Consider the following 27,489-nt stretch of genomic DNA (forward strand, 5'->3'; position numbering starts at 1 on the left):
GAGGGCTCCTGTGGTGCCCTGACCACTGGACCTCCTCCCGGTGTCCCAGGTTCCAACCTGCGGGATGTCCTCAATCTTCAGTCCTCAAACTCTTCCCAGTCCCCATATCCGCTGGCCAGTCCTGGCCCAACCACCATACCAACCTTTGCAGCAGAAAGGCCCAGGGACCTCAGTGCATCCCACACAGACCCACACGCCAGTCCACAAACGCATGGTGTGCACACAGCCACGCGTGCACATGCACTACCAAGCCCTGCGCCCAGGCCGGCGGCAGTGAAGCCTGCTGCTCTCTGCTGCCTCCCTCGCCCTTTATTCCCTCCTCCTCTCCTCTCTGCGGCCACTGGGAGGTTGGGGAGTTCCCAGGAGTCCCAATGGCTCTGGCCATTTCTAGGCAAGGATCATCCCGTGTCTCCCTGGGAGCCAAACTCACACAAGGTGTGAGGTTCCAACCAAGCAGCCCTGGTCTGCACTTGCTGATTCCCGCCTGGCACAGGGCACACAGTAGGTGCTCAGAGTGCCTCAGGGCCAGCCAGGGCACACAGTCCGAGGTGCTCAGAGAGGTTCGTGGTTGGGGCAGAGCACACAGTAGGTGCTTAGAGCAGCTCAGGACCCACACAAGGCACACAGTAGTTGCCCTAGAAATGCTGGTTTAAGGGCTAAAGTCACACCGTATGAAAAGCTTCCCAAATGAGCCTCTGAGCCTTCCTAAGCTGGTATGACCCCTGAGGGGGGACCTGGACAAGTATGACCCCTTGGAGGCCAGCAAAGGGCAGAGCGGGAGGCCCTGGGGCAGCTCCAGCGGGTTGTCCCTCCCCCTGGGCTGGAGGAAGCAGCTATTTATAGTTCCCCCCTTGGCCCAGCTCCCTCTCCCCGATGAGGCGCCAGTGCCCCCCCTCCCTGCCACTGACAGACCGATGCCCCCTCAGAGCACCCCTAATCCCGGAGAGACCCCCAAAGCTCTCACACCCCCGTCTAACACCACCTCCACTTCGCCCAGGTCTTTTCCCAGTCCGCCCACCCTCTCCACCCTGCCCGGCGCCTACCCCTTCTGCTGCTCCCTGACCCGGGTTCCGTCGGGGAGCTGCCTCCTTCCATACCTCTGTTCATCCTGCTCCCGAACTGGCCCGGGCCGCCGCCCCCTGCGGCCGGGATTGGGGCGGCCCCGCCCTCCAGGCTCCGGAGAGCACCGCCCCCCCCGTGGCTCCGCCTCTCCGCCCCGCCTTGGGCCCGCCCCCCAGGGCTGCTGACAACTGTGAGATCTCGGTCAGTGCCCCCCCACCCCTGTCTCCAGCACCCCCGGCGGCCACACTTCCGACAGTGCTAACTTTCTCTCCAGCTAGGACCCAGTGTCTGCCCTCACCTCCAGCCGGAGTCGTCTACACTACCCACAGTTCCTGCCCCATCTGCTGGCAAGCCTGGCCACACGCTCCAGAAGGCTGGGTCTCATCTCCAAACCCGCCGTGGAGATGAGGTTGGGAGATTAGGCCAAACCTGCAGCCTTCCACACCAAGGACAGGTCAGTGAATCCGGGCGGGGGAAGGGGGTTAGAGGAGCCGCTCATTGCCTGGAGGCACATGACTGTGTGATTCTTGTCTAGCCCATTCTCCAGTCACTATGTTTATTGAGCGCTTTTTTTGCCAGCGGGAACCTTCATGTACATTATTACATCACTCCGTGCTCAAAAGAAGCGTGGTGGCATCACTCGGCTTTACGGAGGAGAAAACCGAGGCTTGGAAAACTGAGGCTCAGGACTGTTCGGTGAAGGAGGGGCCAGAGGCCCCATCAGCCTGAGCTCCCTTCTCCCCTGAGCCACGTGTGTGCAAGGGTAGAGCCTGGGTACACAGGGGTGTGGGTGAGACAGTGCCTGGGTGTGTGCTGAGCATGCTTCCTGCAGATTTGGGGGACAGGCTCCCGTTCCTCCCAGCCCTCTCACAGGCCCACGCCTTGTTCACATGCACAAAGAGCCGTCAGATACACAGAGATGTGGCCACCCATGCGTGTACACCCCCCCCACACACACACACACACAAGGCAAGGCTGCCACAGCCACAGACCTCCCACGTACGAGCGTCTGTCTGTGCCTGGAGATGTCCCAATCAGTCTGGGGTGGGTGCTGCCTGGGAACCTCCACCAGCACCTGTCTGTGTGGTGACCCGTGGGGGCAGGGCAGACCTCTGGGTCTGGCCTTAGATGGGCAGTTCTCTCCAATGCAGCCGTGGTGTCCTGTGTTGAGGTTCCTGTAAGTGGCATTACAGAGACCCTGTATGATGGTGTCCAGAGGCTCTTGACTGTGGGACCCAGACATGACCAGACTCCATGTGGTAGTGACCATCCACGGTTAGTGTCCAAGCTCTCCAGACATATACCGTAAGTCTGGGGGGCTCCTAGGAGTGGCTAGAGTCCATTGGCAACCTGGCGTGGCAACGTGCATGCTGTCCACACACACTGTAACTCTGTGAGGCACTTTGATATGACAGTGACTCCATGTGGTAGAGTCCAGATGCGCCGTGTCCAGATGTAGTACGGTCCAGCTCCGCCGCTGCCCCATCTAGGGTGGCTCCATTCTTGTGACCGCCTCCCTCAGGCTCAGCGGCGGCCGACCTGGGCGAGGATGTGGGCATTGGCAGCAGCCTGCTCCCTCGCAGCCCTGGCCCGGGCCTGCTCCAGTAAGATCTGCAGGAGGCCAAGGGGGACGTCCAGCGAGAGGGCGATGCGGGGGCCAGGGTGGGGGTCAGGGCTGGGGTGGCCCCACGCAGCGGAGGGTGCCGTGGTGCTGGCTGAGGGGCTCTCCGAGGTCACAGGGCAGGCAGTGGCCTGGGGAAGGTTCTGAGGGAGGAGCTGGGAGCCTGGGGTGGGGGTTGCTGGGACAAGCAGGGTCCTGCCCAATGTCAGGACCATCAGCGTGAGCAGAGCCCACCTAGTCATCATGTAGTCAGGCTGCAAGGAGAAAACAGGTTCAAGGCAGGGACTCTGGTTAGCTGTGGCCCACGGACAGAGACAGATGGGGAAAGCAGAGAGACAGAGATGGACAAAGAGAGGGAGGGAACCCAGAGACAGAAAGGCACAGGTATATCTGCATATGGATGTATTTGAGAGAGAGAGATGGTGGGGGATGGGGAGGAAGAGCAAGAACAAGAAAGGTCAGGGAGAGGGAGAAAGAGATGGAGATGTATCCGAGGGGATGGAGCAGAGTAGAGGGAGAACGGAAGAAAAGGGACAGTGTGATGGAAATAAGGATGCAAACAGAGAGAAACACGGAGGGACTGAAGGGCAGCCTGAGGTTTGAGCAAGAAAGCATGTCACAGATCCAGGGCACAGAAAGGCAGGAATGGGGGTCCTTGAGACAAGGAGGCAGCCAGAGGTCCCAGGGCGTCTCAGGCCCAGAGACCTCCACTGACCCAAACCCCAGATCCACTCTACCCCAACGGTCCTGTCCATCCCCTGACCCCAGTCTCACCAGTAGCAGCCTCCTCTGGGGTGAGCTGTGCCAGGCAGTGCTCCTCTGTACTGGTCTGCTCTTCCACCCCCTTCAGGGCCCATTTATCTCCCTCAGCCCCTGGGCTGAGAGCTGGGGCCCGTCTTCTAGCTTGAGGCCGCCCCCCACCCATGATTCATCCTCTCCTGGGGGGCAGTGAAGGCATACCCTCAGCCCCTACCCTGGCTTCTTTCTGGGGACAAGTTGGGGACTGAAGGTCACAGGACATGACAGGCTGAACAGAGGGACTCTGTACCCACTCAGGATAGCATGGCCCTCCCAGGGAAAACCTGCCCCCCTGACACCCACACCCCCCGCAAACAGTCACAACAGGGGCCTTTTAAATCAGCAGCTTTAATGACCCCCCAGAATCAGCACCATGTCATCACTAGCGTGGGGCAAGGGGCGGGGTTGGATTCAGTCACTTCCGCTCACTGCCCAAAGCCTCCCCAACACTGAGTCATCAGCCGGGGAGGCAGCAGCCACAATGGGGGTCTGTCCACTGGGGGGAAGGCGAGACCCGTGGAACAAGTCACTGAAATAACGGACACGCTCACGCACGCTCACGTGCAGACAGGCCTCTAGCACCAAGGGGGAGGGACGGCAGGGTCCAGCTGAGACACTGACGCCTCCAGGGGATGCAGAACTGGACCTCAGCTCCGGGCAGCACCTGGGCGGGGCAGGCGGAGTTCAGCCGTCTAACCGTACCCAACGCAAGGGCCGCAGAGGATGGGGGAGCCGGGGGCACAGTGGGTGTGGGGGCTCTGCCCACAGAAAGGGGTCCTTACTCAGGTCTTTAAGGGAGGGGGCACCGAGGAGTACCATACTGGGGACTCCACCCAAAGTTGGGGTTCTCTATCAGCTCTTTAGTCTGAGGTGGGGTCTGTCCCAGGTCCCCCAGTCTGGGGGGTGGGGGGCGGCTTCTGACCCCGGATCCTGACCCTGGACATAATCTGGGCAGGCTCCTACTGGAATGCGGGGTACGCTCGTACCTGTCCCCTGACTGTGGGCTGCCTGGGGCAGGCAGCGGTGCTCACAGGCCTCCCGGGTCCCAAAACGGTTGGCGTTCCCTCCGCAGCCGCCATAGACAAAGGGGTGACAGGCCTTCGTGCCCCCTGCCCCCGCCCGATGATACCAGCGGAGGGTGTAGGCACTGCAGGAACCCTCATCCAGTGGAAGCGAGCAGGGGTCTGGGGGTAACGGGGGCGGGGGCGGAGAGGTCAGCCGGGATGGGCTCAGCCTGCTCCTCCCCACGCCCCTCTGGGCCCAGCCCCCTTCTTCACCATTGTCATCCCAAGGAGCCGCGGGGTCCTGGTATTCCTCCACGGAATACTCAGAGTATTCATACTCGTCGTCCTCGGGGGGCACCTGGCCTGCACTCACAGTAAGGGGGTGCTGTGAGCAGGGCCACTGCGGGGCCCGGTTTGTGCAGCCCAACCCTGGCCTCCCAAGCATGCTCCCTGCATGTGCCCCCCGCACACGCAGGAGCAGCCGTGTGTGTGTGTGTGTGTGTCTGTGTGTCTGTGCTCCCGCCCCACACGCCCCCCAGGCTGCAGCCATCCTCACCGTCCTCCTCGGCGTGGGACACGCGGAGCACGGGCACCGGGTGGAGCTGCGGGCCAGCGGTGTCTGCTGCGTAACTAGGGAGGGGTCCTGAGCCGGGAGCAGGGGCAGGGGGCCCAGGGGTCAGCCTGGTGGCCGCCCTCACCAAGCCCCTGCTGAGACGACCCAGGCAATGGGCACAGCAGGGCCTGGCATGAGGCAAGTTCCGGGAGCAGAAAATACCAGAAAACTACTCACGTGATCCAGATGCGATATACTGGCCCTGACAGGCTGGAGGGGGCGGAGAAGGGGCCAGGGAGAAAGACGAGAACAGAGAACAGGAGACAGAGGTGGAAAGAGGCAGGGAGAGAGGCTCACAACACGGCAGGAGAGAGTGACAGACAGCGGGGGAGAGGAGGGGAAGCAGACGGAGGGAGAGAAAGAAAGCAAGGGGGAACAGCAGACCAAGGGCAAGAGAGAAGATGGGAACAGGCCAGCCAAAGGCGCGAGAGAGAGATGGAGAGGGGGAGAGAGAGAGAGGGAGAGGGAGAGGGTCAGGGGCCCGCAGGAATGGAGACAGGGAGAAGGCAGAGGCGGAAGGAGACGAGCTTCACTCTCTGATGCCCCCCAGGGCCATCAGAGCCCCCGCCCCGCACCCCGACTCCACATCTGGCCCCGAGGAACCGGCTCTGCTCACACCTCCACCCCCTCCACACACAGCCATCCTGGGCACCCAGGAGCACATGTGCCTCCACCTCTGCCGGAGTCTCCACTTGGGGGAGTCCTGTCAGCATGTCTGTCCTGAAACACCCGTACTTTGTGTATCCATCTGTCTCCACCCGCCTCCCTGACTGCTTGCCCCCTGGACGTTCTGGGGGTGGTGCCTGCCTCTGTCTAGGGGTGCGGGGGTGCAGTGGGGATGGGACCCAGGAGACTCCGGGCTGGACCCCACTCACCGCAATGCTGACTCATCTCCTGACGCACAAGGCCCCGAATGTCATCCTCCTAGGAGCCCAAGACCACAAGGGTAATGAAGGAACCCACGGGTCACAGAAGGACAAAGGGTACATAATGCAGGGATCATGGAGGGACAGTGCAGAGTCAGGGCCCAGGGTCCAGGGGGTCGGGACCAGGAGGCAGGGCCCCCCCCAACCCCCCCCACACTCACTGTCAGCGCAGCTTCTCCCTTCTCACCGCGGGGCCCTGTGGGGCCTGGCCGCCCCTGTGTGTGATGGATAGGGCTGGGCTGTGACCTCTGACCTCACGGACACCCCAGCCTTTGACCCCAGGCCCAGGAATTCCCACTCACCTGCTCCCCTCTCTCTCCAGGAGTTCCAGGGGCCCCGGGGGCACCCACCACGCTCTCTCCAGGGGGACCTCGCTCACCCTGTCAGACAGGTGGACTGAGTGAGCAGGGTCAGAGGCAGTGGGGGTCAGAAGTAGGATAATTTGGGACTGTAGGTTCAGAGGTTGGGGCGAGGATATTGGGGGAATGGATTGTACAGTCAGAGGTCAGGGAGGTGGGGGAAGGGTCAGTGAGGTTCAGGGGTCAGGGGTCAGGAGTCAGGGCCTCTCACCTTCTGACCCTGAAGTCCTTCAGGGCCTTTGGGACCAATGCTGCCAGGTGGCCCGGGAGGACCGCTAGAGCCATCACTGCCCCTGGGACCTGGGAAGCCCCCCACTCCTGGGGGTCCCTGGGGAGAGAGAGATCAGGGTCAGTGATCAGAGCTTCCAGAGACCCCAGGCCCCTCAGTTCGCCATGACCTCAGCCTCCACTTACCCGCTCCCCTTTCTCGCCCTGGTCACCCTTGGGTCCTGGCTGCCCGTCAAAACCTCGGTCACCCTGGGAACAGAAAGAAGCATGAGAGTCCCTCTGCCTCGGCCTCCCTCAGCTCAGCCCCCATGAGCCCCCAGGTCCTATGGCCACCACCTCGACTTCCTGTGGTCTACCAGCCAAGACCCTGAGTCCACCATGATCCCCACGACTCTGCCCCGCTGTGACGCCCCCTACCCTGACCCCACCCATTTCCCCTTCAGGGACCTCCAACCTCCCCCTGACCTCAACCACCCTAATGCTCAGCCCTGAGGCATGCATCACTCCACCTCCCACCCCTAACCCTCAATCCCCATTGTGATCCCAACCCACCCTGAAACCTCAGGACCAGCCCCACTCCACCCCGCAGTGTCCCAACCTTTCCCAACCTTCCTTGACCCAAAACCTTCATGACCTTATCGTGCCATCCCTGCCCAATCCTGAACCCCACTGTCCACTGTGGAGGGACCCCCTTACCTTGGGACCAATCAGGCCCTCCTTCCCAGGGGCCCCTGCCTGGCCTGGGACACCGGGCTCCCCCTGGAGGAGAGAAGACATTAGCCAATTCCTGGCCCACCCATCCGCTCGTCACTCTAGGGGTGCCCCACACTCACCAGCTCTCCTTTGCGTCCTGCTAGCCCTGGGCGGCCCGGGAGACCAGCTTCCCCCTGCAGCGATCAGGTGGAGGGGTCAGCCTTAGTCCCCAGGCCCCATAGACCCCACATCCCCCCATATCCCTCATCACCCCTATACCTTATCTCCCTTCTCTCCATCAAGGCCACAGGCTCCCTTAATCCCCCGTTCGCCCTGAAAGAAAAAAGAAGTGAGACAGTGACTTCCTAGATACCTCACCTATGACCCCTGACCCTGAAACCCCTCTCCAAACTGCCCTTAGGTATTCCACCTCTGACCTTCCCACCTCTGACCTAACACCTCACGTCAACCCTAGACACCACAGCACCTGACCCCAGATACCTGACCTCTGACCCCGGATACTTCACCCTCCAACATCAGGTCCTGAAGAGGGGGGAGAAAACCAGCCCCCTTCCCACCTTGAGGCCCCGGGGACCCATGAAGCCAACATCTCCTTTGTCTCCTCGGACGCCAGGGATTCCGTCTTTTCCTGGGGATCCCTGTGGGAAAGGTGTTAGTGAGGCCAGTGAGGGATCAAAGGGAATCACCCTAGATGTCATGGACAGGGAACACTTCAGGGTGAGAATCGTCATGGGGGCCAGAGCCACTGGAAGTGCCGGGTTTTCCATGGGAACGTGAGTGGACCCACCACAAGGGTGACTGGGAAGGTGGGGTCCCCGGACAACATGAGGGTGCTGGTTCACTGTAAGGTCAAGGGTCCCCACGTGGGGATGGGGTCCCTGGTAGGGTGGCAGGGGCACCTTACCGGCTCGCCAGGGATCCCTGCGGCACCAGGCTCGCCCTGTGGGGAACGCAGGTGGGGGAGGGCAGCCCCTCAGTGCCACTGTCCCCCGCGCTGGCCTATCTGCCACCCGCGGCGACTGCAGCCAGGGCCCGGTCTGTCACCGAGCCCGCGTGAGCACACGTGGGGCCAACAGCGAGGGAGGCAGGAGCCCTCCAGTGCTCAGGGGACACCCCGGACAGGCGGGCGTGACCCGCGGCCCCGGGTCTGTGCCTGGGTCAGGACTTGCCTTGGGTCCCGTGAGTCCACGCGCTCCCAGCAGCCCGGCTGAGCCCTTGTCACCAGGCTCTCCCTTGGTGCCCTGCAGGCGGGACAGGAGAGGGCCACGGTCAGGACCAGGGCAGGTTGCAGGCTCCCAGCAAGCCCGGAACCTGCCAGTGCTGCCCGCTCTGGGCCCCCGAGGCCCCGTCCCTGCAGCCCACGCTCATGGGTGGGGCCGGAGACCCTGGCCGTGGGGTGGCGCATTTCTCACCCCGGGTCCCCCGATTCCTGCCGCTCCTCTTACCACTGGGCCCCCAGCCCTACCTGGAGTACCTCTAACACCCAAGGAGCCCCCCTCCTGTTCCCACAGGCCTCCTACAGGGGCCACGGTCCACAGACTGCCCTCCAACCTCACATCCAGGCCCTAGAGCCCCTCCCACAGAGCCCCCATCCTCTCAGCCACCCCATAGTTGCTACAGCTGACAACCCCCAGAAATCCCCTTCCATCCTTTGCTTCTGTCCTCACAGATCCTCCCCGGGGCCCCCCAGCTTGCAGGACCCCCTTCCTCACCCTGTATAGAACAGCCCAACCTCGTCCCCATACCTTCTCTCCAGGTTCCCCGCTGTCTCCCCGAGGTCCTTTGTCACCATCTATGCCCCGAGGCCCTCGTTCACCCTGGGTCAGGGTGAGAAATTAGGGTCAGGGGCTACAAGTCCCTTACCCTCTGGGGGTTTGAGATCTCAGATCCCCTGGTCCAGCCCGCATAGGAGCACCCCCCCACCACGGACCAGACCCACTCACCGAGTCCCCCTTGGCACCCCGTGGCCCTGGAGGCCCCAAAATCACAGCTGAGTCGCCCTGAGTGGACAAGGGGAAGTCAGAGGAGTCAGGATCACCCCGAGTCCCTGCCCTCCCCCGTGCCCACACTCACCTTGTCACCCTTCAGCCCTGAGGCACCAATGTCACCCTGTCGGGCAGAAGAATGTGGGTCTCACTCCAGTAGTGACGCCCCAGATCCTGAGTTATAAGACCCGTCCCCACCCACACTCACACCAGGGGCCTCTGCTCCACACCCTTACCTTCTCCCCACGTTCCCCTCGGCTGCCTGGGGGGCCCTGCATGAGAGAGGATAATGAGCTAAGGGAATCTGGGGGGACCAGTGGGCAGATGGCTCAGGATGCAGGGGAGGACTGGAAGGCCCCGGGGAACAGGGGAGACAAGGGGCCAGAGAGCAGACGTGGAGAAGCAGAGGGCAGCAGAGGCTGTGGAGACCCCCCAAGGGCACAGAGGGCTCAGGCAAGGGACTGAGTCACACTGCTCCTCTCCCCCAGGGGACCCACCGCGAGTCCTCGGGGTCCCTCCAGGCCCGGGCGGCCATCTTCACCCTGGATGGTGACATTAGATTCAGTGACTCAGTAAATTGGAAATCGGGTGAGAGCCGTGAGGAAGGGAGTCCCGGTGTGGCTCCCTGCAAGAGCCACGGCCGCAGGGCAGGACATACGCACCCGGACACCGGGCTCCCCACGCTCGCCTCGGGCCCCAGGCAGTCCTGCTCCAGCGTCCCCCTGGAGATCAATGGGACACCAGGTGTCAATCGGGGGAACTGGTGGAGGGCAGAGGGTCACGGGAGGTGGGTGGGAGTCAGAGGGGATGAGAGGGGTCAGTGGAGGCTGGAGGCGGTGGTGCAGGGGAGGGCCAGCAGCATTGTCACATCTACCTTATCTCCTTTGAGTCCAGGGGCCCCAGGTGCTCCCTGTGGGCAGCGAGATGAAGTCAGTCTGTGGCTCAGCCCCCAGCTAAGTCCCCAACACACAGCACTCAGAGACATGGGGCATTGGGGCATTCTACTCACCACTGACCCGGGTGGTCCAGGCGGCCCCAAGGGACCTGGGGCTCCCTCTCTCCCTGGGGCGCCTGCCAGACCCTATGGTAAAAATGAGGCGAGAGAGGTGAAGGGAGACTGGGGAACCTTCCTCCCATGCTGTTCCCCCAAGACCAGGAGCCCCCTGGGCAGGGCTAGGTCCCCTCCTCTTCCTCACCCGCAACCAGATCCAGAGGTCCTGGGGCCACCAAGTCCCCACACGCAGCCCTCAGCACCCTTACCCGCTCTCCACTGGGGCCCGGCTGACCCAGCTCTCCTCGAGGGCCCGTCTGACCGGGGAACCCCACAATGCCAGGAGGTCCGGGGGGTCCAGGGGGGCCTGAGTCTCCCTGGAACAGAGATTAGCAAAGGGGGGAATGGCCCCAGCAGGACCCCTTCCCAGGACTAGTCCCTGAAGACCCCCTTCCTCCCACCTCCAGGCCCCCCGCCCCACCTTCTGCCCCCACCACCAGCCACGGGGCATCGTTTTACCTTTAGACCTGGAGGACCAGCTGGCCCAGGGGGCCCCTGGACCCCAACTCCTGGGTCACCCTTCAAGGGAAAGAGGAGTCAGATCAGGCTCAGGGCGTCTCGGGATCATGACCCCCCACATCAGGAATGCCTTAGGGCACATATACCTTGTGACCTTTGAGTCCCGGAGCCCCCTTCTGACCCTAAGAGAAAACAAAGTAAACAGCACTTGAGAGCCGGAACAAGAACCCAGAGCTCAGGTATGGTCCCAAAACATGCCCAGGGGAGCTCGGAGGTGACCACGGGCATTTGAGACCGAGGATGTGAGCACAGGTACATGGGAATGCGGGCAGAGGCAGGATCTCAGATGTGTCCCAGTCCAGGGAGCTTAGCAATGACCACGACATGACCAGAGACGTGAGCTCAGATACGGGAGCAGAGACAGGGCGGGGGAAGGGGCAGCACCAATACATGACCAAGGAGAGGCCCAAAGAACTCTCACAGGCCCCGAGACCAGGAGATGAGACAGGAGCACGCGTGCTCACAGGTGAGGACCGGAAGACCTAGGATGAGCACGTGGAAGCCAGGAGATTCGACCCCCGTGTGCCCCGGGAGCAGGACCCTGAGTGCTGGAACATTCGGCCAGGCTCAGGTTCAGAGGTGCACAGGCCCAGGGCACCCTCACATCCACGACTACACTCCTCAACCTGGACTCCGACTCGCCCGGACCCTAGACTCACATCTTCACCCGGGTCTCCAGGCTCCCCCGCACGGCCGGCTTCACCCTGCATAGAAAGTGGGGTGAGGGTGTGTGGCCACCCAGCCGTACCCCTCCCTGCCCAACGCTAGACCCTGGGCCCAGGCCCACCTCACCTTCTCGCCCCGCAGCCCTGGCAGTCCTCGGTCACCTTTGGCTCCCTGTGGATACAGGGGTCAGGAGGACACATGGGTGTCAGGGTCCCAGACAGCAGCAACTCAAGGAGGGAGCGGGAAGGCTGGGCCGGGTGGGGCGTATTATGGAACGTGAGGGTGACGGGGTGGGTGACCTATGCGCTGGGGGTTCCACACTCACCGGCTCTCCCACCAGGTCTCCAGCAAGGCCTCCAGGGGCGCCCTGATGAGAGAGAAGGGTCAGTGGGATTCCTCAGCCCTCACCCCTGCCCCCTACCCCAGGGCCTCCCCCACACTCACCTTCTCTCCCTTTGCTCCAGGGGGCCCGACCACAGCCTGCGGGGAACGCCTGGTGAGTCACCCCGCTTCCTGCCACCTCCCCACCCGTACCCCGCCGTCCAGATGGGAGGGGCAGACTAGGCTTGGGGGCCGGGCAGAGGAGCTGATGTGGAAGCTGGGGGTCAGGAGCAAAGGTCACCTGTCCAGGGGTCCCCATGGGTCCCGGCTCTCCTTTAGGTCCGACAGGGCCCGGCAGGCCTGGTGACCCCTACGGCAGAACGGCAGGCAGAAGTCAGTCCCTCTCCCTCCGCTACCCCTGCCGCCCAGCCCTTCTCTCCCTGCGGGCACGTGGTTACACAGCCCCCATCACAGGCCCGCAGCGAGCTCCTCTGAACACACACCGGCACGCCGGGGGCTCCTCTGTCTCCGTCTTTCCCAGTGGCACCATCACGACCCGGCGCTCCCGGCTTCCCCGTCTCCCCCTGAGAGGGGAGAGCTCTGTCAGGGGCCTGCCCGCTGACTCCCGAGCCCCGGAGCCCGGCCCTGACCCCCAGGACTCACCACTTGTCCAGGCAAACCCGGTGCCCCTTGAGGACCCTGCGGGGAACAAGTCGGATGTGAGAGGGACATGGAGAGCAGGGGACCCAGGGGGGCAGGGACTTCATGTCCCTGCAGGGGCCTCACTCACCACCAGGCCTGAAGGGCCAGGGGGCCCGGGAAGTCCCACGGCTCCAGTAGGTCCAGGCGGGCCCTGGAGGAAGCAGGAGTTGAGGGCAGTCCCGACCCCGCCCAGCTCCCTGTGACTTCCCCATGGGCTGGGCCACTCACCCGTCCTGGTGGTCCTGTCTCTCCGGGCTCCCCCTGCCAAGAACACAGACACTGAATGAGCCGACAGATGGACCAGAGGCCCCTCGGCCCTGGTCCACAAGCAGAGCCCACGTGGACAGGGCACCTTGGTGCTCAGCGGGGCAGTGACGTCCCCGGAGGCTGGCAGACATTCTCCTGGTGCAGACAGGCTGCTCCGAGCCCCTGCCTCCTTCCAGCCACACACCCACACATGCCTACACTCACCTTCAGGCCAGAAGGTCCCTGGGGTCCCGCAGGGCCAGCAAGACCCTAGAAAAAAATATCAAGGGCAGGAAACAGGGGTCCAAGTTGCGCCTAGACTTACGGACTAACACAAACAAGTTATCCACCCGGTGTGGGGGCTGATGCCTATCCTGTGCCCACCAGGCGGTGCTTCCCCATCACTCACCGGGGCCCCAGGTGCTCCAGGGTCTCCGTGGCCGCCCTGTGGGAGACAGACAGAGCCAGATGGGGTGGGGGGAGCCAGTCCCACCCTACCAGGGAAACTGAGGCAGGACTGCCCATTGTAGGGGCTGCCCATTAGGAAGGGAGCAGGATTCTGGGGTACTCACTGCTGGGCCAGGGGTCCCCCGTGGACCTTGCAGACCCTGTATAGGGAAGGGGGCTGCTGAGCCTCAATCTGGCCTCCTGTGGGCCTGTTCCTGCCCTCTGGAGACCTTTGCCTGGAGACCCCACCTCTGGACCCCAACTCCTCCCAGGTACAAATCACCCCATACCCACGAACTGCCCCTCATGGACAGTACACACGGGTCTCTGCGCACACACAGCCATCAGACATGTGCGCTTGGACCTGGGCAACCAGGCACCACACGCCACCTGCACGCAGGGGCCAGCCCACTGCACAAGGGTGACTGTGCCCCAGAACTCGGCCCAGGCCGTTCCTGCTGCCACTCACCGGCTTCCCCTCCGGCCCAGCCACGCCACGCTCTCCTGGCAGACCCTAGGGAGAATGTGTTTATGGCCACGCCGTCTCGTCCCCCATCCCAGCTTCCCCTGGGACAGTCCCGGGCAGAGCAGACTCCAGCCCAGACAACACAAGTGAGAGCCGTGTGCTTGCACACGCGTGGTGCTGTGGGGCAAGGACTCACCGGGATGCCGTTCTGACCCCTCTGTCCGGGCTCTCCCCGGTCGCCCTTGCTGCCCGGCTCACCCTGCAAGTGGAGTGTCGCCCCCTGAGCATCGCTGCCACGTGCCCACGGACACACCACCCTAGCAGGCCCCCTGTGTAGGAGGGGAACTGCGTGGTGGGATTGCGGGAGGTCTCACCCTGTCTCCTTTGGGGCCTCGGTCACCATCACTGCCTGGATCCCCCTGTGGGAATGACATGTCAAGCCAGGCCTTGGTGCCACGGCAGGGGTGGCCCCCAGGCTGAGCCCGCACACGGACCTTAGCGCCCTTGAATCCAGGGGGTCCTTGTTCTCTAGAGAGCCCAGAACCTGGCTCGTCCACGGCCACCTACAAGCACAGGGTCACAGGGCAGAGCTGTGCTGTCACAGCGGCAGGGAGGGGGCATCCCAAAGAGTTGTGGCTTCTGAGTCACCACATGGAGCTTCTGGGGCCCAAGCCACTGGTGGCCTCTTGGTGACAGCAGTCACAGGCTTGGGCAGAGCTGGGGTGATCACCTTGGGGCCTGGGGGTCCGGGGGGTCCAGGGAGGCCAGGAAGGCCATCTCTGCCCTGCAGAAAAGAAGGAAATGGGAGGCCATCCCAGCACAGCCTGCAGGCAATCCCGCCCGGTGAAGCCCTCCCTGCCCAGCTCACCTGTTCTCCACGTTCTCCTTTCTCTCCCCGTTCTCCCTGAAAAGCAGATACCAAGATGGGGGGTATGCCCAAGATGGGGAGTCCAGCTCCTCCTGACCCCACTTCCCTGGCCACTCCTGCCAGCCCCCATGCTCACCCTCTCTCCAGGTCTTCCAGCTTCCCCCACACTCCCAGCCGGGCCGGGGAGCCCAGGGATACCAGGCTTCCCAGGCTCCCCAGCAAGGCCGGGAGGTCCAGGAAGGCCCCTCTCCCCCAGGGCCAGGCCAGGTGGCCCCTGAGGGCCAGGGTCTCCGCGATCTCCCTTTGGTCCACGTTCTCCAGAAAAGCCGATGGGGCCCTTGAGGAGCAGAAGAGTACATTCTGGTGGTCACCCACACCCTCCACAGAACAACCCCTCCCCACTTGAGTACCCAGCACACACCTCCTTGCCTGGGGGGCCCCGCTCGCCCGGGTCCCCCTTGGGGCCGCGACGCCGTTCAGGCGTGGGCAGGAAGCCGCCAGAGCTCTCTTCCCAGGTCTCCACAATCTCCCGCAGGGCAGATGTCTGGGTGACACACAGGGTCAAAAGAGGGAGACCATGGCTGCAGCCATGCATGCCCTGGCTGGCCCTGGGGGCGTTACTTGTCCTGTGGGGCTCCCCGCAGCCCCCATACCCAGCCCCCATCTACCTACCTTGATGCCAATATTTTCCAGCAACCGCTCTGCATTCTGGGGACACAGACTGGATGAGGGGATGCCCACAGAAGAGAAGGCCCCACACTGCCCCCCAAAACAGCCTCTATACCCTCATCCCCTGGCTTCCTGCCTAGAGGACCCTTTAGCCCTTGGCTGGGGCTATTGGAGGCCACTGGAAGCCCCTCCCTGGCATGTCCCGTCACCCAGGTTCCCCTCCATGTAGCCCACAGGAATCCCAGCAGGGCAGGGGCCCGAGCATGCAGGACAGCACCTGTGGCTGCAAGGGGAAGGGGGCGGAGGCAGCCCTACAGGCATGTGCGGAACAGTCAAGGACCACGTCTCAGGCTTCACTCACCACCAGGCTCCCAGGCTCTCCTCTCAGGCCACGCTCTCCTGGGAGGCCCTGGAGACACCAAGAGGCAAGCTGCTGGACCCAGCCTGGGGTGGGGTGTGTGGGTGCATGTGTGGGTGCTATGGCTACTGGGAAAAGTGAAAAAGATGGGGGCCTCACCTGCTCCCCTCTGGGTCCAGTCTCCCCACGGTCACCCTGAGAAGAAGAATGACTGGTGGGAAAATGCCCCCACTCTGGGCAGCCCCCCCACACTGTACCCCTCACCCAGCATCTGCACACTCACCTTGGGGCCTGAACTCCCCGGGACGCCAGGAAAGCCCTGAGATATGACAGAACACAAAGGTCACAGGGGATCACAGCCTCCAGGGGTGGCAACCTCATGGCCCCTGTTGCTCCCAAGTGCTGGAACTACCCCAGACACTCACCTGCCCGGGAGGACCGACCTGCCCCGGGAGGCCCGGGGGGCCCTGGAGCCCAGGGGTACCAGGAGCTCCACGCTCACCCTTGGGGCCGTCACGACCCTGTGGAGGATGCAGCCAGCATCAGGACCCTGAGACCCCAGAAAGGAGTGGGGTCATGTATCACAGGGTCAGGGTCGGGGTCAGAGGCTGCAGAAGACGCCAACACTCACTTCTCTCCCAGGGGCGCCCGAATCTCCCTTCTCTCCCTAAGGAAGACAAGGCTGCTTTAGACCCGGCCCCAGTCTGAGAAAGAGCAGACTCCAAGCGAGGGCGACTCACCTTCCTTCCATCTTCTCCAGGGTCCCCAGGTTCTCCCTGCAGGCAGAGGACTCATATCAGATCCAACAGAATTAAGGATTGTCCATGTGTCTTGCTGTCTATCTGCAAGTCCTGTGTGTACCTCGCTCTGTGTGGGCATATGTACATGAGTGAGTGTGGATACAAATGCATATGTCAGGATGTCGCCACATGGATCACCCGTCAGAGCCTTGGCGGTGTGTCCCACATCTCCACAGGGGTCCACGTGCAGCCCTGGGGCCCCGGCACAGCACATATACGAGTGTGGGTACGGGTGTCAGGGTCCTCAGTGTCCCTGAATGAGGCCTTCACACCTGTGTCTGCACCTCTCCATCTGGGTCTGTGCTCTTCGCCTGTGCCCGTGGCCGTGGTTATTTTAGCCTGAGTTGGTCCATCTGGGCACAGGTTGGCATGTCCACCTAACTGCCCATGTCTGTGAGGCTGCCTCTGTGTGCGCGTGGACATGTGTTTCCAGACGTGTCTGTGTGTGTGGGTTAGGTACACAGGTGTCAGTGCGCGTCAACCTGTGTCTGCGTGTGTGCCCCTTGTGTGTTGCACGTCTGGGCTGTGTCCAGGTGCTAGCATTTTTTTGGAGGTTTCCCTGTGTCTACTCTAGACACTCACGTTTTTCCCATTCAGGCCAGGCTTGCCATCCTCTCCTGGCTTTCCCTGTCGGAAGAGATCATTGGTCAGAAGTCAGGGTTGGGGTGAGGGCAGTAAGGGGGCAAAAGGGTACCATGAAAGTGGGACTCACCGGTGCTCCGGGGGGACCAGCAGGGCCAGGGGGCCCCTGTTCTCCTCGAAGGCCCGGAAGTCCCTGGAAAAAGTCTTTGCTAGGATTGAGAGGATCGCTGAGATATCCCCTGGGGCACACCCATGGACTTGAAGGACGCCACTAAAAACCTCCTCCAGGGTGGAGACCCCCCAGAATTGGGAGGTCCCATTGAGGTCCCAAGGCTGAGACTGCTGAAACTCCCAAGGGAAGAAGCTTCAGGTTTTGGGGGTCCTACTATAGACCCCAAGGCAGAGAAGACTGGAAAGCAGAACTCTGCTCAAACCTGCCTGCCAGGGGACCAGGACCCTACCAAGGACAGGGCTGGACCAATGTCCCTACTGCCAGTGATACTGTAACTATGACAATCAGGCTACAGTTTATGCTGGACCCCTGAGCTGCCCTCCATCCTAACATCCCCCCTTACTTACATCTCTCCCTGGGTCTCCGGCCTTGCCCATGGCACCCTAAAGAGAGACTCAAGTCAGGGAGTCCGCAGTGGTCATGGGGTCAGGGGCACTGCCCGCTGACAGGGCCACTAGTTCCTGTGAACCCAAGGCCTGCCAGGCAGTAACACCCAACAGCCAGGAGGCGTACTAGGAGAAGACACAGATAACCCAGCTGGCCCCAGAGCACATCAAGACCCACAAGGCTCTGGAGACTGGGGCCATACGAAGGGACAAGGGAAGAGGTGTGACCACGCAGTGACCGCCACAACTCACATGCGGCCCAGGGGGACCAGAGGCTCCTGGTTTCCCATCCAGCCCATTGCGGCCATCCAGGCCAGGCGGGCCCCGGTCGCCCTGGGGAGAACAGAGTGAGTGGTAAGAGGCCTCAAAGGACGAGACGGATCTGAGAGCCCAGGCTCACAGATGGAAAACCTCCACGCCCTCTCACCTTTTCTCCTGCTGGGCCTCGAACACCTGGGTCCCCCTGAAGGGAACAAGGTCATGAGGTCAGTGGGAGGTGAGGGCAAGACGGAGACTTAGGCTGATGGTACAAAGTGCATCACTCACCTGTGGGCCTGGAGGCCCCCGAAGTCCACTGACGCCCTGAGGATGGGAGAGGAAGAAATCAGAGCAGGGTTTCCCAGGCCCACACGGCCCCGTGGAACCAGCCACACTCACCCTCTCCCCAGAAGCTCCGGGGGGGCCAGGGTCGCCCTTGGGTCCTCGTGGACCCTCCTGTCCTCGATCCCCAGGCTCTCCCTGCGGCAGAAACGAGCGTGTTGAGGGAACAGCACTGGGGCCACAGGCGTGCCCAGGGGCAGAACCGGTCATGGGGGCACTGGAATGCTTCTCCATGCTCACAGCCTCACTCCACCCCAGAATCTGGTACCTTCTCTCCGGCTCCAAGTCCCGCGTCCACCTGTGGGGGGAATGGCCAGTGAGAGGAACAGTCCAACGAGGGGAAGAGGAGCATGTGAGGACCAGTGAAGACATCCAGGGGCAGTGGGGAAAGTGGGAGTCAGTGGAAGGGATGTATGGGGCCAGTAGGGGCAGGTGGGGGAGATGACAGAGGATCAGACCCAGTCAGGTCTTACCAGCCGTCCAGGGGCTCCTGGGGGACCCTAGGGAAGGAAATAATTGTAGTCAACAGGAACTCTGGGGCCCCATGGGGTAGCTCAGGTTTGCCCCAAGCTCAGCTCTGCTCCCAAATTCCCTGCACCTCAATGCCAAGCGCCAGAAGCCAGATCAGGCCTGGGGATGACCACCAGGGCTCCTGACCTTGATCTCTAAGCCCTTCACGAGGGTGCTCACCAGACAGACCACCACAACCCTCCATCCCCTCTGTGCCCAAAACACCAGCACTACTCACTGGCTCCCCACGGTCACCCTTGGGTCCAGACGGTCCAGGGCTCCCCTGCAGAAGCAGAGGGTCAGGGTCAGTGAGGAGGGGTGGCAGTCTGCAGGGCTTTGGAAACACCCGAGGGACTCACGGGGATCCTTGTGGCCTTTGAGTGTTGTGATGAGGGGTCACAGGAAATCCCTGTGAGGGTTGGGCATTGCAGGGTTGGGGTGGCAGGGTCAGAGGCTGGGGGCTGGATGGTTGGACACTGAAGCTGAGGTTAGAGTTCAGGGGTCAGAGGTCATGACTCACATTTCGTCCATCCTCTCCAGGATCTCCCTGGTCTCCCTTCTCACCCACAGGCCCCCGAGCTCCAGGAGCCCCCTGAGAAGAGTAGCTGGTGTGAGATGGACCCTCCCCCTCCCAGGATTTTGCAGATTGCCCCATGACCTCTATACTGCCCCAGGTTCTCCACCACCCTGAAAACCATGTCAGAGTTTCCCATCACCTTTGTTCCCACCTCCTCTAATGCAGAACCCCCCTTACTTCTCCCTGCAAAGCCTCACCCGAAGGCCACGCTCGCCAGCTTTTCCAGGCAAACCTGGGTCACCCTGGTGGTGGAGAGAACACCATATCAAACAGATGAGTTAGGCTCAAACTAACTCAGGGAGGGGCGGCCAAACAGGCGCGGGTACTGACTGGATGGGAGGCAGGAGGATGGACCAGATAACCTGGTGAAGCCCCCACCCCCCTGGGATTCCCGTTCAAGGACAAAAGATCAGAAACCACAGTGGGAAGGAGTCTCACCGGGGGACCCTCGTCGCCCTTCTCTCCAACTTCACCCTGTGGGACATGAGGGTCAGCCCTGATCCCCATCTCCCAGGGATGCCAGCAATACCCTACTTCCCACCCCCCAGCACTCCCCCAGTCCAGTCCTCTTACGTCTCGTCCTCGGGGGCCGATGGGTCCTGGGGAACCAGGCCGCCCAGGGTCTCCCTTCTCTCCAGGGAGTCCTGAGTCACCCTGCGGAGGAGGAAAGAGTGATGCTGCACATATAGCCAGTCCTTGAGGGGAGGGGACCCCAGAAACCTTGATGGTACCCGAGGTCACAGCCACTCACCGGGGGTCCTGCTCTGCCAGTGAGGCCGATGGGACCCTGCAGGGCATGGGGAGGGGGGATAAGACTTAGTTGGGGCTCCCAGGCACCACCTCATCTCTTTCTGTCACACTCCCCTTCCCCACATTTACGCACTCGGCCTCCAGGGTCTCCTTTGGGGCCAGGGTCTCCAGGAAGAGCCAAGCCCGGTGAGCCCTGTGGAAGGAAGGATCAGAGGTCAGGGGACACAACAGTCACCTACCCAACCCCCTAACATTTCCCACACTTACCTGTTCCCCTTTGAATCCGGTAGCTCCTTTGGGCCCAGGGGGCCCCATATCTCCCTGGAGGTGACAAAGATGATCAGCCTCAGCCCCAGGCTCCATGAGCCCCACTACCCAGCAATCACGCCACAACTGTCGTGGCCTCCAAGGGCCCTGCTTGAGGCGCGCCTTGTGGCCTTGATCTCAACCCTGTAATAGCTGCCCTTCACTTCTCGCCAGACATACCTTCTCTCCTTTGGCTCCAGCACCCCCAGGTCCCTGAAAACAGGACAGACATGGCTTGGCCAAGGGATCATAGTACTACAGCCCTGAATGGGGTTGGGGTTATATGAAACCGGAAGTCTCTGCCCAGAGGGTACGGGGTCACCACAGGGAGCAGGGCAGGGGTTACACAGCGCTCACGGCCTGTACGACGGTCATGGGGTCACAGGATCACAGCCAGGAGTTGGAAGGTTTGTTACAGCATCAGAGTCACAGAGCTCTGAGCCCACAGCGCTGATTTCCAGGTGGGTTACAGTGCTCAAGGGGCTGTGCTGTGATCAGAGATACGCACCCTCCCTTCACTCACCACTGCGGGGTCTCCAGGCCGACCAGGCTCCCCCTGTGGAGAGAGGATAGGGACAGGGATGGGTTAGGGATCCGCATGGGGACTCAAAGGCCCAGGGTCCCACCTGCCACAATCCCAAGTATAGGGGGGACTGACTCCCAGGCCGTGACCCACCTTCTCTCCTCGGCGGCCGGCCGGTCCTGGTGGCCCCTGCGCATGGAGAAAGCGTGAGCCCAGGATGGGGAGGAACATGTAAAGCCCCACTCCTGGGCCCACAGTCACAGACTTACTTCAGGCCCCTCGGGTCCAGGTCGTCCAGCAGCTCCTGGCAGCCCCTGGGGAAGAGAAGCAGAAATGCTGACTCAGGGTGGGCAGGCGAGGGTAGAGGGATGATGGCAGAGAAGGGCTGGAGGTTCAGGATGGGCGTCCCAGGAGATCAGGATTGAGGTCAGCAGGAAGACAGAGGCCAGGTCAGTGGAAGTCAAGGTCAGTTCAGCGGGGTCAGAGACCTAAAAGCAGGTCCCTGAGGTTAAGGGTTAGAGTCTGCAGCAGCGGAGATTAGAAGTCATATGAGGAGGGGTGGAGGGTCAGGGGCAGTGGAGGTCAAGGGCAAGAAGCCAGAACCAGGAGGGGTAGGGAGCCAAGATCAGCTGGTACTGGGGGTCAGTAGGCTCACCTGTGGTCCCACTGGGCCAGGCGATCCACGTTCGCCCTGATGGAACAGAATGGGTCAGAACCAAGTCTGCCCCAGACCCTCTAGGGCCCTGAGAGACCCCCCAGGGCACACTGACCTTCTCTCCAGCCTCACCGGCGGCCCCTGTTAGTCCTCGGTCGCCCTGAGGGGAGAGACAGGAAAGGGGCCTTCACTGTTGAAGCCCAGAAAAGGTGTCTCAGACTCCAGTCACCCACCCCTGAAACCGCAACCTCTGACCTGGAGAGGACTCTTACCTCCGGTCCTCTGCCTCCCCTAATCCTACAGGGGTCCCAGCGTGTCACCCCTCACACCTGACCTCCCCAAATGGCACGTTTTTTGGTGTAGATTTTTTTTAGTTATTTTGGTCTTTATTTAATCTGTTACAATATTGCTTCTCTTGTTTTATGATCTCTTTTCTTGGGCATGGACCATGTGAGGTCTTGGCTCCCTGATCAGGGATCAAACCTGCACTCACTGTATTGGAAGCTCGGAGTTTTAACCACTGGGCCCCCCAGGGGAGTCCTGGCACTTACTTTGGGGCCAGCATCTCCAGGAAGTCCCCGAAGGCCCTGAAAGGGGGTTCAGAGATTTGGGTTTGGGAATAAGGATGGAGTAGAGGGTTGATGACTGAGGGTGAGGGCTGGGGCCTTGCCCACCACACTCAGAACCCCTGGCCCCCACACTCACCCGCTCACCCGGGATCCCAGGTTGTCCTGGGAGGCCCGGGGCTCCATCTTCACAGTCACCCTGAAAGAGGAACAGATGGTAAAAGACCCTGCTCCCTGTATCCAGACGCCTCCCTCTACCTGAGAACTGGGACACCAAGAGGTCAGGTCTCCCACCTTTTCTCCTTTCTCTCCAGGGGGGCCATCTGAGCCTTGGGGTCCGGGGCTTCCAGGAAGACCCTAGGAGGAAGTGAGCAAAAACTGAGAGCCACAAACTGAGGCCCAGCATCCCACCCCACTGCCCCAGCAGAGCCCCCTATCCACACCCGGAGCATGGCCCCCAGGGTCCCCAGCAGAGCCTCAAAGCTCCCTCACCGGCAGCCCAGGCTCGCCCAGAGCAGCAGTGCCGTCACCTGGTCCAGGGGGGCCCTGGGAAAGAACAGCAGGTCAGGGGATGGTCGGGGGAATCAGGTTCCACGCCACCCCCAGCCTAACTTGCCCCTTACTTACCCGCTCCCCACGATCGCCTTTCTCACCCTGGAAGAGAGATCATGACCCTTGACCCTCTATACCTCCACTTCCCAAGATCCCAGGAGGAATGGGGGTCTTGGGGTGAAACTGGATTACAAAGGTCATGGAGGAACTGAGGAGTCATGGATGCGGGGTGGTCAAGAGGTCATATGGGCTCAGAGTGACCAGTAGGGGTAGTGTGGGTTCAAAGGAGGTCACCAGGTCACTGGATCACATGGAGGTGATGAGACCATTTGGTGGTCATACTGTCACCTTCACAGCTGTTCCAGGAAATCCTGGGGGACCCCGGGGTCCTGGGTCTCCCAATGGCCCACGAGATCCAGGGGGACCCTGATGGAAGAGACAAAGTATAAAGCATAACCCCATAGACCCCCATTCTCTCCCACTCCCCCATAGATTCTCCCCCTCCACCATACTCTAGAACTTACTGGAGGTCCAGGGTCCCCTTTCTGCCCAGGAAGCCCTGGGCCCTCGCCTCCAATGACTTGTCCAGGCTCTCCCTGCAGGACAGAGGACAGCAGGCTTGATTCAGGGTGTGGGAACCCTGAGGTGGGAGAAGCCCCCAGAGGTCCCCAGCTATTCCTCATGATGCCTTAGGCCCTGCACAGTGTCGGGCTGGGGGTCAACTCTGCTCCTCCCTGGGACATCCAGCTTGGTTCCCTGCCCTCCATCCTTCACCTACCGGCTCCCCCTTTGGCCCTCGAGGTCCTCGCTCTCCCTGAGGACAAAACAGAACAAAGGGTGATGTCTGATCTCAGTGCGTTTCAGTTTGGGCCCCCACAGGCCAATCCCGCTCCACCACCCCAGGTCCCCACCCCGCAGAAAGAGCTCTGGGAAGACGCTGAGAGGGAGAGCAACTTACTGGTTCTCCACGAGGGCCGGCCCACCCTGGGGAGCCCTGTAAATGGAAGCCAGAGTCAGAGCAGTCAGACCACCCCACCCACTCAAGCAAAGCGTCCCACCATGTGAACTGCGAGGGCAAGGCTTGCTCACCTTCGGACCAGGGGCTCCAGGAGTCCCAGGGCGGCCAGGGCTGCCGGGAGGCCCATCTGCCCCAGGGAAGCCCTAAGGAGGCAAAGAGGTCAGAGCAGGAAGGGACCCTCCCTCGGTGCCCCTGGTTCGCTGGAGGAGTGCTGACTGACTCTTCTTCACCTGGACCCCTCACCCCACAGGCCCAAGTGCTGTTGGGGGGGGAAGCCGTGGGGCCAAGATACTGCCCCTGAGCTGCATGGAGCCAAAGCCCAGGCACAGGGGCAGTGATGAGGCCAGGGCCTCCCATGCCTCGAGGACTTAGAACTTCCGCCCAGTTTCTCCAGGGGACCTTGAAACCCCACCGGCTCCCTCCACTTCAGAGACTTTGGGCAGAGACTCCCCAAAGTCTCTGCCGCGGCCTATCACATTCACTTAGGCTTCCAGAAATACTCTGTGTTTCTAACTCTGTTTTTTCACTCTCTCTTCTAAAAACCTGAGGAAGCTTCGAGGATTGTCTTAGGGGAACCTCAGTGGTCTCTACACTCACCCTCTCGCCCTTCGCAGAGGCACTTCCAGGAGGTCCTTGGGGGCCAGGAACACCAATCCTGCCCTGCGAGGAGAGAGCAGGTGAGGGGACACTCTGCTACTTGGGGTGCAGATGACAGGTGTGGGGAGGCACTCACCGGGAGGCCGGGGGGGCCAGGAGGCCCGGTTTGTCCTTTCAGGCCCTAGGAAAGGTGATCATGAGTCCTCTGCTGCTGACCTCCCCCTGCCCCACTGAGCCCCCCAACCCATTCTCTACCCCCCATCAGAGCCACTCACCATCTGTCCGGGTTCCCCCTTCTGGCCCTGGGGAAAGACAAGTCGGGTGGAGGGTCAGAGCGGCTTGCCCCAGGAGTGGCCCTCACTCATACTCTCAACCCTGGACACTCACCTTTGGACAATACACTGAGCAAGGTTCTGGCTGTGGCTGTGGATACAGGGTCTCCTTGAGGTCAGGCAGTTCCTCCAAGAGCCCCCAGACCCACTCTTCTCTACCACCTAGTCCCCCAGAGGCCCCTTCCAAACCTGCGTGGTCAAGGCTGTCTGACACAGGGCTGCTGCCAGACTACTGACGGCCCGCTCCAAGCTCGGCCCATCATCCACAGCAAAGAAGGATTGGGAAGGGTCCATGCCAGGCACCAAGCGACGCAGCTGCTCTGGGTCAGCTCCCGCCAGCCCCAGCATCATCACTTTGAGCCCTAAGAAAGGTCCAGCAGCCTGCATGAGGACCCTGCCGGGGCCAAGGCTGCTCCCAGCTCCCATTCCCACCAGCCTTGCTCCTCACCAGCAGCTTGGGCCTCACGGATAGAGTTGAAGATGTCACCTCTCAAGGGCTCATCCACCAGGAGAACCATCACCCCTGGCACATGCCGGCGGCGTCCAGGTGCATCTGGTGCCAGCAGGTATCTGTGGGCTGTAACCACGGCTGTGCCTGGGAGAAAGGACATGTCGGAACCCAGGGGCACCGAGCTCCCCAAGAGAGAGCCCCAAGAGTCCATGTCCACTGGAGTCCTTACCCAGGTTGTTCCCACTTGGGTCCGTGTAGGGGATGTCACGGATCTTCTGCAGGATGATGCCAAGGTCATGGGAGCTGTTCAGCGACAACAGTGGGGAGGGCCGGTGACTGTAGGACAAGAGGCCGACCTAGGGCGGGCAGAACACAGAGCCTGGAGAGGATGACCCAGAGGAAGAGGGGACACAGAGCCTGGGGGAGACACAGCGCCCAACGTGTCAGCGGTGATGGCAGGATACAGAGCCAGCCAGCTAGTGAGGCAATCTGGAGCCTGCGGAAGGGCTGTGAGAAAACCTGGACCGCTGGCAGGACAGGAAAATGGTGTGGGGGCCAGGGGTGGGCAGAGACAGGCCGGAGTCTGGCTGCCTCTGGGGTCAAACCTGGACGGCCTGTGGCCCGAGAGGCCCGAGTGCAGACACCAGGTGCTCCAGGGCTCGCTTCACAGCCTCCGAGCGATGAGCATTGTCTCGAGTGGCATGCACCAGGAACGCCACATCCATCAGGCCACGGGGACACGCTGCAGGCAAGGGGGCTGAGTTACCAAGGAACTCAGCCCCTCGAGCTACCCTTGTGGCCCCTCCTGCGGTGCCTACCCTACCTGGGCTCTGTGTGATGGAGGTCTCAGGACCCCGTACACCATCCCGGACAGGAGTTAGGGAGAAGAGGTAGGAGGTGCCCAGCTCTAGGCCTGTCACCCGCTGGGAATTTGAGGTCCCCGGAAGTGTCTGTGAGGCCCCAGGCAGTTCTGCGGAGGACAAAGCTCCATTAAACAGGACGCCTTCCATGGAGCCCCCGCTGCCAACCTGCCCCAACCCAGGCCTCCCCTTCACCTTGGCCAGGGCCTCTGAGAGGCCGCCAGGATAGGATGTAGCTGGATACCCCAGACACTGGGGTCCAGGCCAGAGTCACTGAGTCGACTGATGTGTCCACCACACGCAGCTGAGTGCTTGGGACACGAGGTGACTCTGGAGGAGGAATCAAAGACCAGGGATCAGAGCCTGTGTCCTGAGATCCCAGAGAGATCTAAGGAGACCCTGGGGTAGATTCAGCGTAGTGAAGGAAGTGTCACCAGAAGACATGCTGGGATCACCCCAGGTTAAGAATGGTAGAGGGGGCTACAGGAGGAGTCACTCAGGGTCATGGGGTGCAGGAAGTCAGGGTAGGTCATCAGTAAAGGTAGGAGCATACCAGTGTATGCAGTCACTTCCGAGGGGGGCCCTTCTCCAGCTGTCCCCAAGACACTCAGCCATATGCGGTAGTGGGTTGCTGGCTCCAGCCCATCCAGGTCATAGCTGCTGACTTCAGGCCCCAGGACTCGGGACTGTTCCTGGCCACCTGGGACAGGCGTGAGAGTGGAGGTCGGGGGCATGTAGGAGGATGCTACAGGCTGGCATTAATGGGCACGTCCACCTCACTGACCCTCACCTACCTTACTGACCATGACCCCCGCCAGCCTCACTGACTGACTCTGCCAATGGGGTCTACCTCCTGACTGTGATCCTCATTCTCGCTGACTCTGCCTGAATGACCCTCCCTGATCGCACGCACCTAAGTGACTGATCCCAGGTACCTTCAGCAATCCCACAGACCCCACTGACAATCCGTACCCATCCTCACGGATTTCACGGGACCCCACTCCCAGCCCCTCCCCCCCGATCCCTAACTCCCCCACCCCCTCACCGGGGGTACCTCTCACCCTCAGGTCGCCAACGCAGACGGAAGCCGCGTGCCCCAGGCACCGGCTGCCACTGCAGCCTCAGCGAGTGCTCCCCTCGCTGCACCACACGAAGTGTCTCCAGTGCTGGAGGAGCCTCAGGAGCTAGAGAAAAAAAGCACGCCCATCAGGGAGGCTCCTCCCCTCCCCCTCTGTGCCAATCCCAGGCCAACCCTGGAAGGCGCACCGCCCCCCCAAGACCCCGCCCCCACAGGTTCACGACGACCAATCCCTGGCCCCTTTTCCATTCCCGAGCACAAGCCCCGCCCCCAAGCCATGGAGGCAGCAGCCAAGGCTCGCCCCAGCCCGAGCTCTGCCTACGGGTGGTGACGACTATGGAGACCGGCGCGCCCTCGCGGTCCCCTACGAGGGCGGTCACTCTCACTGAATAACTGACTCCGCCTTCGAGGCCCCGTATTTCTGCGGAGTCCGTGTTTCCTGGGAGAATCTGCTGTCTTGTGGGGCCACCTGGCCAGGTGAGCATAGGGTA

General features: G+C 61.9%; 2 protein-coding genes across 2 annotated transcripts in view; both read right to left on the bottom strand.

Annotated features, from left to right (window-relative positions):
- Positions 1-1,922: 1,922 nt before the first annotated feature.
- On the bottom strand, positions 1,923-2,997 carry UCN2 (urocortin 2). The gene has a single exon (XM_043443204.1). The coding sequence runs from the start codon at positions 2,926-2,928 to the stop codon at positions 2,587-2,589; it is 342 nt and encodes a 113-aa protein (XP_043299139.1). The 5' UTR covers positions 2,929-2,997; the 3' UTR covers positions 1,923-2,586.
- An 812-nt stretch (positions 2,998-3,809) lies between these two features.
- Positions 3,810-27,489, bottom strand: part of COL7A1 (collagen type VII alpha 1 chain) — a 30,374-nt gene continuing 6,694 nt past the window's right edge. Inside the window, exons 19-118 of the mRNA XM_043443198.1 lie at positions 27,321-27,467; positions 26,982-27,104; positions 26,474-26,620; positions 26,116-26,250; positions 25,884-26,030; positions 25,666-25,802; positions 25,290-25,416; positions 25,058-25,204; positions 24,799-24,971; positions 24,665-24,700; positions 24,553-24,579; positions 24,414-24,458; positions 24,278-24,340; positions 23,752-23,823; positions 23,621-23,656; positions 23,441-23,476; positions 23,187-23,258; positions 23,011-23,088; positions 22,738-22,764; positions 22,603-22,656; positions 22,405-22,467; positions 22,250-22,309; positions 22,096-22,131; positions 21,660-21,704; positions 21,545-21,580; positions 21,159-21,203; positions 21,043-21,078; positions 20,890-20,922; positions 20,547-20,579; positions 20,328-20,381; positions 20,194-20,253; positions 20,062-20,097; positions 19,884-19,964; positions 19,749-19,784; positions 19,508-19,552; positions 19,254-19,325; positions 18,972-19,016; positions 18,697-18,723; positions 18,492-18,521; positions 18,281-18,361; positions 18,170-18,205; positions 18,051-18,086; positions 17,876-17,956; positions 17,585-17,620; positions 17,136-17,198; positions 17,006-17,050; positions 16,364-16,399; positions 16,255-16,290; positions 16,049-16,144; positions 15,907-15,942; positions 15,783-15,818; positions 15,627-15,674; positions 15,269-15,304; positions 15,018-15,140; positions 14,733-14,933; positions 14,597-14,632; positions 14,459-14,512; positions 14,223-14,291; positions 14,103-14,147; positions 13,925-13,987; positions 13,732-13,776; positions 13,388-13,423; positions 13,225-13,260; positions 13,041-13,085; positions 12,798-12,830; positions 12,658-12,720; positions 12,531-12,566; positions 12,371-12,451; positions 12,169-12,237; positions 11,991-12,026; positions 11,872-11,913; positions 11,673-11,717; positions 11,540-11,584; positions 10,967-11,002; positions 10,821-10,880; positions 10,571-10,678; positions 10,320-10,391; positions 10,185-10,220; positions 9,973-10,032; positions 9,808-9,852; positions 9,547-9,582; positions 9,399-9,434; positions 9,269-9,325; positions 9,071-9,142; positions 8,495-8,566; positions 8,230-8,265; positions 7,883-7,963; positions 7,584-7,637; positions 7,445-7,498; positions 7,308-7,370; positions 6,798-6,860; positions 6,595-6,711; positions 6,327-6,404; positions 6,186-6,239; positions 5,974-6,022; positions 5,276-5,308; positions 5,042-5,128; positions 4,759-4,848; positions 4,468-4,665; positions 3,810-4,145 (exon numbers count right to left, since the gene is read on the bottom strand). Of these exons, the coding sequence (XP_043299133.1) occupies positions 4,129-4,145; positions 4,468-4,665; positions 4,759-4,848; positions 5,042-5,128; positions 5,276-5,308; positions 5,974-6,022; positions 6,186-6,239; positions 6,327-6,404; positions 6,595-6,711; positions 6,798-6,860; positions 7,308-7,370; positions 7,445-7,498; positions 7,584-7,637; positions 7,883-7,963; positions 8,230-8,265; positions 8,495-8,566; positions 9,071-9,142; positions 9,269-9,325; positions 9,399-9,434; positions 9,547-9,582; positions 9,808-9,852; positions 9,973-10,032; positions 10,185-10,220; positions 10,320-10,391; positions 10,571-10,678; positions 10,821-10,880; positions 10,967-11,002; positions 11,540-11,584; positions 11,673-11,717; positions 11,872-11,913; positions 11,991-12,026; positions 12,169-12,237; positions 12,371-12,451; positions 12,531-12,566; positions 12,658-12,720; positions 12,798-12,830; positions 13,041-13,085; positions 13,225-13,260; positions 13,388-13,423; positions 13,732-13,776; positions 13,925-13,987; positions 14,103-14,147; positions 14,223-14,291; positions 14,459-14,512; positions 14,597-14,632; positions 14,733-14,933; positions 15,018-15,140; positions 15,269-15,304; positions 15,627-15,674; positions 15,783-15,818; positions 15,907-15,942; positions 16,049-16,144; positions 16,255-16,290; positions 16,364-16,399; positions 17,006-17,050; positions 17,136-17,198; positions 17,585-17,620; positions 17,876-17,956; positions 18,051-18,086; positions 18,170-18,205; positions 18,281-18,361; positions 18,492-18,521; positions 18,697-18,723; positions 18,972-19,016; positions 19,254-19,325; positions 19,508-19,552; positions 19,749-19,784; positions 19,884-19,964; positions 20,062-20,097; positions 20,194-20,253; positions 20,328-20,381; positions 20,547-20,579; positions 20,890-20,922; positions 21,043-21,078; positions 21,159-21,203; positions 21,545-21,580; positions 21,660-21,704; positions 22,096-22,131; positions 22,250-22,309; positions 22,405-22,467; positions 22,603-22,656; positions 22,738-22,764; positions 23,011-23,088; positions 23,187-23,258; positions 23,441-23,476; positions 23,621-23,656; positions 23,752-23,823; positions 24,278-24,340; positions 24,414-24,458; positions 24,553-24,579; positions 24,665-24,700; positions 24,799-24,971; positions 25,058-25,204; positions 25,290-25,416; positions 25,666-25,802; positions 25,884-26,030; positions 26,116-26,250; positions 26,474-26,620; positions 26,982-27,104; positions 27,321-27,467 (6,371 nt within the window). The 3' untranslated portion in view covers positions 3,810-4,128. The remainder of the gene's footprint in view (positions 4,146-4,467; positions 4,666-4,758; positions 4,849-5,041; positions 5,129-5,275; positions 5,309-5,973; positions 6,023-6,185; positions 6,240-6,326; positions 6,405-6,594; positions 6,712-6,797; positions 6,861-7,307; positions 7,371-7,444; positions 7,499-7,583; positions 7,638-7,882; positions 7,964-8,229; positions 8,266-8,494; positions 8,567-9,070; positions 9,143-9,268; positions 9,326-9,398; positions 9,435-9,546; positions 9,583-9,807; positions 9,853-9,972; positions 10,033-10,184; positions 10,221-10,319; positions 10,392-10,570; positions 10,679-10,820; positions 10,881-10,966; positions 11,003-11,539; positions 11,585-11,672; positions 11,718-11,871; positions 11,914-11,990; positions 12,027-12,168; positions 12,238-12,370; positions 12,452-12,530; positions 12,567-12,657; positions 12,721-12,797; positions 12,831-13,040; positions 13,086-13,224; positions 13,261-13,387; positions 13,424-13,731; positions 13,777-13,924; positions 13,988-14,102; positions 14,148-14,222; positions 14,292-14,458; positions 14,513-14,596; positions 14,633-14,732; positions 14,934-15,017; positions 15,141-15,268; positions 15,305-15,626; positions 15,675-15,782; positions 15,819-15,906; positions 15,943-16,048; positions 16,145-16,254; positions 16,291-16,363; positions 16,400-17,005; positions 17,051-17,135; positions 17,199-17,584; positions 17,621-17,875; positions 17,957-18,050; positions 18,087-18,169; positions 18,206-18,280; positions 18,362-18,491; positions 18,522-18,696; positions 18,724-18,971; positions 19,017-19,253; positions 19,326-19,507; positions 19,553-19,748; positions 19,785-19,883; positions 19,965-20,061; positions 20,098-20,193; positions 20,254-20,327; positions 20,382-20,546; positions 20,580-20,889; positions 20,923-21,042; positions 21,079-21,158; positions 21,204-21,544; positions 21,581-21,659; positions 21,705-22,095; positions 22,132-22,249; positions 22,310-22,404; positions 22,468-22,602; positions 22,657-22,737; positions 22,765-23,010; positions 23,089-23,186; positions 23,259-23,440; positions 23,477-23,620; positions 23,657-23,751; positions 23,824-24,277; positions 24,341-24,413; positions 24,459-24,552; positions 24,580-24,664; positions 24,701-24,798; positions 24,972-25,057; positions 25,205-25,289; positions 25,417-25,665; positions 25,803-25,883; positions 26,031-26,115; positions 26,251-26,473; positions 26,621-26,981; positions 27,105-27,320; positions 27,468-27,489) is intronic.

Source organism: Cervus canadensis, chromosome 22, assembly GCF_019320065.1.
Source record: "Cervus canadensis isolate Bull #8, Minnesota chromosome 22, ASM1932006v1, whole genome shotgun sequence".
Taxonomy (NCBI): Eukaryota; Metazoa; Chordata; class Mammalia; order Artiodactyla; family Cervidae; genus Cervus; species Cervus canadensis.